The following is a 7,500-nucleotide window of genomic DNA, read 5'->3' on the forward strand; positions in this document are numbered from 1 at the left end:
ATAATGTATAAAATAAATGTATTTATGAATACACTACTGAAAACTCACTATCAAAGTTTTGGGGTCAGAAGCACAACGGTTTACAACATTGCTAAGTTTTTTCTTTCTTTCTTATGCAGCAAATTAGCATAATTATAATGATTTCTGAAGGATCATGTAACACTGAAGACTAGAGTAATGATGAAAATACATATATTAAAATAAAAACTGTCAAATTAAATTGTAATCCCATTTTAAAATTGTACTGTTTTTACTATATTTGACAAATAAATATTCATACTGAGCATGAAATATTTTTCGAAAACATTTAAAAATTGTACCAACCCCAAAATAATGCAAATCACATTACTTACATTTCATAAATATTTTATATTTGCTTTATAAGTTATGAGAGGAAAATATAAGGAATGAACGAACAGATAGATAGACCATATTTTGCCATATTTATTTAGTAAAAATGGTGTAATGAATGAGCTGAAATAAATGAGACTAGCAACCAAATTTTATTTTCCTTCTCTAAAAAATACTTTACATAATTGTAAACCTCTTCATGAGCCCTGATAGTTTTATCTACACAAAACATTCTCTCAAAAGCAAAGTCTCTGATATGAAACTAGGCACTTGTTAGCAATCCTTACTTAAATCCGCTGACAGAAAGACAGCAAATGCTGAGTATGTAAGTGGATTACAGTTCTAATCTAGAACTTTAATGCTAAATAAAAGTGCAAACATTTACAAACAAAGGCTTTCTAACAAGACAAGCCCTTTATCAGTGTCCAGTGTTCATCAGTGTGACGTGTATGGCCTGTGAAGTGTCCATTAGTAACTAAGTGTGTGCTTACATGCGGTGGATCCTGTGGTGGTCGATGAACTGTTTGAGGTTATGGAGGTTGTCCCACCACTTGAAGAGGAAGGTTTCAGCAATGAGACTGAACCAGGGCGTGACCTCCAGCTCTTTCCTCTTGGCTTTCTCCAGGATCTCCTTCAGCTCCTCTTTGGACACGTAGCAGTGGCTCTGGATCTCGTTGGGGTCTGGATTCAGATCCACATCTTTCTGCATGAAGAGGATGTAGTCGATCTCGTGCTCGCCCCAAACGCCGTCTGACTGGGCTTTGTACTGGATGCGGGTCAGGTAGGACATCTCTTCTGGAGGCACCTGAGATAACAAGAAACAAGGGCCTGAAACTCACTTTTTGCCCCACCAGCCAATGGCCAGTGACTTTACCGGACATGAAGATTTGTTTTTACCAGCCATTAAACTTTTTTGGAAAAAACAGCCAGTTATGACACCAAATTTTTAGATGCCACTGAAAATGATCAGGAACAGAAATTTAATTAAATGTAAAATAACACTGCATTTTCTTAACTGTACTGTATAAATTAGACGAACAAGTAGATTAAAGGTTTTTGCACACTCAGTCCAAAATTCACATCCGAATTTTTCGTACATTAAAAAATAAATATGACCTCACCTTATGTCAATCACACTTGCACACTACTGCATCTGAAAATTTCCATCCGTATTCAAAAATTCGCATCGATTTTCTGCATTTTTCGCATCCGTAGCAAGCAGTTTGAATGGTGTTTTGACAATTCAGAGCCACCGAATGACGAATACGAAAAAAACGCATACGAAAATTTCGGACTCTGTTTGCAAGGACCTTAAAGGAGTAGTTCACTTTTTAACTTTTGCTGATAATTTACTCACCCACATGTCATGCAAGATGTCCATGTCTTTCTTTCTTCAGTCGAAAAGAAATTAAGGTTTTTGATGAAAACATTCTAGGATTTTTCTCCATATAATGGAGAAACCATATAATCTTCAGAACACAGTTTCAGATATTTTAGATTTAGTCCGAGAGCTTTTTGTCCCTCCATTGAAAATGTATGAACGGTATACTGTCCTTGTCCACAAAGGAAATAAAGACATCATCAAAGTAGTCCATGTGACATCAGTGGGTTAGTTAGAATTTTTTGAAGCATCGAAAATACATTTTGTTCCAAAAATGACAAAAACTAGGACTTTATTCAGCATTGTATTGTCTTCCGGTTCTGTTGTGGATCCGCGTTCAGTGACGCTGCTGACGTAAGACGCTGCTGACGTGTGTCTGGTGCGCCCGAGCTTCGTTTACAGTCTGAGGGAGACACACGCTGGAAACAAAACAATCTTCACAAACATGTCTAAGGATTTCCACACAGAGGAAGACTTGCATTTTTTTGCCCAGCCATATTTATTTGAACCCGAATACACGGACGCAACAGATACACGTCAGCAGCGTCTTACGTCATCAGCGTCACTGTGGACTCGTGAACGCGGATCCCCAACCGAACCGGAAGACAATACAATGCTGAATATAGTCGTCGTTTTTGTTATTTTTGGAACAAAATGTATTTTCGATGCTTCAAAAAATTCTAACTAACCCAGTGATGTCACATGGACTACTTTGATGATGTCTTTATTGCCTTTCTGGACAAGGACAGTATACCGTTCATACATTTTCAATGGAGGGACAAAAAGCTCTCGGACTAAATCTAAAATATCTGAAACTGTGTTCTGAAGATGAACGGAGGTCTTACGGGCTTGGAACGACATGAGGGTGAGTCATTAATGACATTATTATCATTTTTGGGTAAACTAACCCTTTAAACTTTCGTGACGATGCAGCACTGGCCCGTCATCTGTCCCAAGAGTCGATCACATTTGTTCTCATTCATGTTCTCACAACATTTCATTGATAGAGTTAATAAAAATATTATCTGCCAACTAGTAACTCACACACGTTTCATATATTCAACTACGCGATTTTTACTCGCATTTGGCGAGTGTTCATTTTAGGCCCTGTCTGTACAAGCCGCTGTTTGCAATCCATAAATAATGCAGTTGAACATTGTTTTTGTGTATCAGCACCTGATCCATGGGAATGCCGAGCTCAGCTTGCAGGCGTCTCTGTGCGGCGCGGCGGACCCCGATGGCGTCCTGCTCCTCCAGTTCGCTGGCGGTGTGTAGCGGGTGACTACAGCAAGTGTTGGTAAAGCAGCCTGCGAAAGCATATCAATCAAACTAAGTTATTTCAGCGCAGTGGTATTTTAGTATCATTGACATACTATTATAGTTTTTGTTTTTATTTTTACTTTTTTTGTTGTTGTTGTTAAAATTATAGAGATTTTGCTGTGTGGTTTTGTCATTTTTATAAGTTTTAGTATGTCTATAATGTTTTTAATATTTTTTTTGTTATTTTAGTACATCGAGTTCGAAACTAAATGAAAAAGAGAAATGCTGTAGCTAAAATAAAATGTTGTTTTTTTACATTTTATTTTTTATTACTAAAGTTTACACAGAGACAATACCGGTATCATTTTCAAAAACTGCATTTTCAGGCCCCAAAACACCTTTGTTGTATAAATGAACGGCCAAAACACATAAAACTGTTTCCGTTTTTAGTTGAAACCGGTGTCGTGTAAACGGCCCCTCGGTGTTCCCTGCACCACTCAATTCCCCATGGACAAAATTAAGTCCTGCAATGCATTTTTTCTTGTTTGAGAAGCAGTTTCACTCACGTCACAATAGAGAAGGAATGACTAGCGTAACCTCCGTTTCATGCCCACTTTAAAAATATAAAAGCTAATTCAAACAGATATAATTCAAACTCCAAATATTGGTTAATACCTAACATACAAGTAATATTAAAATAACACCGACACACACCTGGAAAAGTGATTTTGGCATTGGATCTCTGCTGAAGGAGAAGCTTTTCCTCACTGTTAAACAGGAAAACACTGAACGCTCGATGCAACAATCCTGTCAGTAAAAATATTTAAACAAAAGTTAGTAGTTGTGCTATCAGCTTGCATAAGATCACTTTTACAAACTGACAAACGTGATTTTATCCACCACACAGACAATCTAATATAGTGGGTGTAATACATATCTCATTCCTGACCTTGAATGAAGGAATCACTTAAGCCATAAAAATCATAAGACACTCCTTGCTTTATTTGTTTTGAATATATGACACCAAAAGTGGCCCCAAAACAATTCAGACACTAGTCATGCTCAAAACGTATACATTTAGTTACATTAGATAACAAAATATTACAGCAGGTGACAAACAAGTGATGCAAAAGCATTTGTCAGAATCTATCAGAAAGTAATATCGTTTTTAAAGTGTGTCTGAAGTTTAGAAACACTTTTTGGGGCCACGGCATCACCGGCATGCGCAATATAATCAACAGCAAAATCTCATGCACAATCATTACCTTTATCAATGTTTGAGTTGAGATGGCAGTTTTTCTTGCTGTCCGCTCCAATCTTTCTGTCATTGTCGTCGATCAGGATGCACATCTCTGCCAGCAACTGCACCTGCTTCTCATCCAGATTATCCATGTTAATCTCCGGCATCCTTACAGGTGAACGGAGTCGTCTGACCTGACTGCAAACACACACACACACACACACACACACACACACACACACACACACACACACACACACACACACACACAAATAACAATCATTATGGTTAAGTAATATCATCATATTGAACATACTAATAAAAAATATAGATTTAATTTTTTAATTACTAAATAATAAAATTAGGTAGCAACCTAAACAAAAAAGTACTAAATAAATAAAAACTGAAACCCATAAAACTTAAAAAGTTTAACATAATTTACATCTAAATGGCATAGGCGTAATAACTGAATAATACGTATTTAAAGGAAGTAGACATAACCAACAATAACAAATGATCCTTAAAATCATTACAATAATTGCTACAAAAATAATCGCCAAATTTTTTTTTTACCAGTGTGCTAAAAGTTCGCAATTAAAAGGACATTTTATTTAGGCCCTGCAAGATTAGCAGCTCTTAAAACACATTGTATAATGATATGCTAGTGTTAGTGTATGCTGCTCTCACCTGTGCTGGTGTAAATGATGTGCTAGTGTTAGTGAATGCTGGACTCACCCGTGATGATGTTGAGCTGGTAGATGAAGAGTTTCTGCTCCTGAAGTGGGTTTATTATTGAGTCTCGCGAGCAGCGCAGCTGATCTGCGCGCCGCCCACAACCACCGCACCATGAGCGCGCACACGGCACTGACCAATCACAGTCCAGCTCACTGCAAACACGCCATCACACCACACAACATAATATACATCTGCTCCTCGACTCTGCAGTAATGCTACGCTTCACACACTCACACTGCTGAAGTGATAAGGCTCGAATGGTCTTTATAACGCGCGGATCACACATAAAACACACAAACAATGCTAAAGGAACCTATCACTGCTCAACTCTGACGATCATACTGACGCTGGTGATGATTCCCCGCCCACAAATGAGGCTTTATGCCAAAGATTTCGATTGGTTGTTGGGACTGAAGCCGTCTTCGGATTGGTGTATATTTATCCAGGATCTCTTCCGGGTTTGTTTGACGACTGGAAAAGCAAAAAAAAAAAAAAGGAAAAAGAAGAAGCAAGCAATGAAAATGAAATGTCATAAAACGAAACGGAATAAAACGTTTTGGACATAAAATGAAATAAAATAATTTAAAGTTTAAAAGGTATACTGGAAATATCAACACACGTTTTAAACACCTTTTTCAAAAGTATTATTAATTATTGTTGATTAAAATCATTTTAATAATTTCAAAAAGTAACTTCAAGAGTAAATTATTTAAAGTTTTACATTAATTAAAAAAAAGTATATAATAAATACAATGTATTCATAGTCAACATTTCATATATATATATTTTTTTTCATATATATATATATATATATATATATATATATATATGAAATGTAGACATAATATTCCATATGTTGGAGTTATATAACGTTCAACAGTTACACTGGAAATATAAAACAATGTTTTTTTTAAAAATACAGTCATAATCAACTATACTATTATTATAATACACTAAAATTTATAATATATTTTTTCATCTCCATCTGTTATCAAATGTGAAATATCATACTAATGAAGTATTCATTTAATCATTATAATTTGCTTACAAATATAGATGCCTATGTATGTGTATTTGTGGAGAGATAATCGTGCGTTTTGTGATTAATAATTACCATGATAATTACATAGTGTAGATGATTTTTTTTAAATGAATAAGGTTGAAGCTTTTATTTTGAAGTTTTGCTTCCGGTTGGTCGCCCGTCAGATCTGTTGTCATTTCCTCTTGCTTCACAGCCTGCTGAAAGTGACGGGTTTGATAAAAAAAAAATAACATCAAAGTGTGAAAATCCCGGAGATTTTTTTTGACAGGATCATCAGTGTGTGTTTGTCTGGATCATGCTGGAGGATTCAAACACACGCCAGCCCACCGTCAGCGAATGACAAACGCGCCCAGATCATCTGAAGCGGTCATAAATGTGAGTGTTAATGAAAGCAGAGGCGCTAGTGTTTGTCGCAATGGAAGATTAGCTGCTAATCAGGTGAATTACACTTTATCAACACACAGCTTCTGTCAGAGAGACATCACAGCACTGGCCTTATGGCTGATAACGGGCATCATATTTTACAGTGTCAGTGGTGTTTTAACCGAGCAGGCCAGCTGACCTTGCGTCAGACTGCTGTGTGTGCGTCGTGTTTATGATCAAACCGTGCGTAGGGCATATATGCATTTTTGATAAGTGTGTTTCCAAAACACCGGACTTTCAGGTGAAGATATTTGAATGCGAACTAACGTTACATTTTTTTTCTTGTACCTAAACAATAGTATTTTAATGACGTTTTCCACATTTTCAATGACCGTTAGAATTAAACATGCACGACGTCTAAATGTAAATGTCCTTTTTATGTAACATAGACAGTCGTATGATTCCGTAAATGATCTGAAAGGAAGTTGTATAATCGTGAAACACTTACAGAAGGTAAGGAGAAACATCAAGGTACTACCATATTGCTATTTATGGACTATATACCATGATGGTCATGTGAGGCACATTGCATGATAACGATTTCATGATTTGTAAATCATTACAATAATATTCCAGTTCAGTACAAGTAAACAGTGGACAAGCTTTGTCGATTGATGATTATTTAAAAAAAAAAAAAATAGCCTACTACTACAATCTGTTACAGTGAGGCTTTTACTTTACAATGAAAGTGAACAAAACCTCACTGTTTCAAAAGTATAGCCACAAGATTTGACAATAGGCTACTTCTGCAAAAATTATGTCTATTTATTTCTAATTATTTCATTAATGCACATCGCTGGCCCTATTGTGAACAATTCATTAGTCAATATTATTCCTGAACCAATTTTTTTGTTGTATTTTTCACCAATTTTTTTATATTCTCCTCATCTCAAAAATAACTGTTCTTTTCAGCTGACATCATCGCAAATCTCAAAAGCTGGTATTCGGTGAATTCCCAGTGAATAAACTTGGAACATTAGAAGTAAATGCATTGTGGGCCACTTTAAAGGCCCGTTCACACCAAGGACGATAACTATACCGATATAAAGATGTAGTTCTCAATATAAA

At 36.1% G+C, this 7,500-nt stretch overlaps 2 protein-coding genes across 13 annotated transcripts in view; one reads left to right on the forward strand and one right to left on the reverse strand.

The window, feature by feature from the left end:
* Positions 1-426: 426 nt before the first annotated feature.
* idi1 (isopentenyl-diphosphate delta isomerase 1) lies at positions 427-6,369 on the reverse strand. Of its 2 annotated transcripts, XM_077244138.1 has the most exons (6): positions 6,082-6,369; positions 4,968-5,438; positions 4,258-4,430; positions 3,707-3,799; positions 2,909-3,039; positions 427-1,156 (listed from the first exon to the last, which is right to left on the reverse strand). In XM_077244138.1, exons 2-6 carry the CDS (start codon positions 5,078-5,080, stop codon positions 839-841), a joined length of 828 nt encoding a protein of 275 aa, XP_077100253.1. In that variant the 5' UTR covers positions 5,081-5,438; positions 6,082-6,369; the 3' UTR covers positions 427-838. The 2 variants fall into 2 exon arrangements, with proteins under 2 accessions (XP_077100253.1, XP_077100254.1); XM_077244139.1 differs by lacking the exon at positions 6,082-6,369 and having other exon boundaries at positions 4,920-5,040.
* wdr37 (WD repeat domain 37) overlaps positions 6,148-7,500 on the forward strand; it is a 40,903-nt gene continuing 39,550 nt past the window's right edge. For 2 of the 11 annotated variants that reach the window (XM_077244119.1, XM_077244118.1), the window contains exons 1-2: positions 6,561-6,673; positions 6,822-6,885. Coding sequence is in view for 1 of the 11 variants with exons in the window: in XM_077244121.1 (XP_077100236.1) it covers positions 6,346-6,384 (39 nt within the window). In the remaining 10 variants the exon portion in view is untranslated. Of the gene's footprint in view, positions 6,385-6,548; positions 6,886-7,500 lie in introns of those variants that run through there. The other 9 variants (XM_077244124.1, XM_077244123.1, XM_077244116.1 and 6 more) reach the window with 9 other exon arrangements.

The sequence above is a fragment of the Siphateles boraxobius genome, unplaced genomic scaffold (assembly GCF_051911475.1).
Source record: "Siphateles boraxobius isolate OS27281-9 unplaced genomic scaffold, OSU_SipBor_1 26, whole genome shotgun sequence".
Lineage (NCBI taxonomy): Eukaryota > Metazoa > Chordata > Actinopteri > Cypriniformes > Leuciscidae > Siphateles > Siphateles boraxobius.

What these genes read in the sequence shown, in the direction of transcription:
- idi1 (XM_077244138.1), bottom strand. Translation starts at nt 5,080, where the DNA reads ATGGTGCGGTGGTTGTGGGCGGCGCGCAGATCAGCTGCGCTGCTCGCG. An exon ending in CCAGCTCAACATCATCACGG is followed by an intron (nt 4,431 to 4,967) that starts GTGAGTCCAGCA and finishes GTGTGTTTGCAG; the next exon opens with TCAGGTCAGACGACTCCGTT. An exon ending in TGCCAAAATCACTTTTCCAG is followed by an intron (nt 3,040 to 3,706) that starts GTGTGTGTCGGT and finishes ATGCTTTCGCAG; the next exon opens with GCTGCTTTACCAACACTTGC.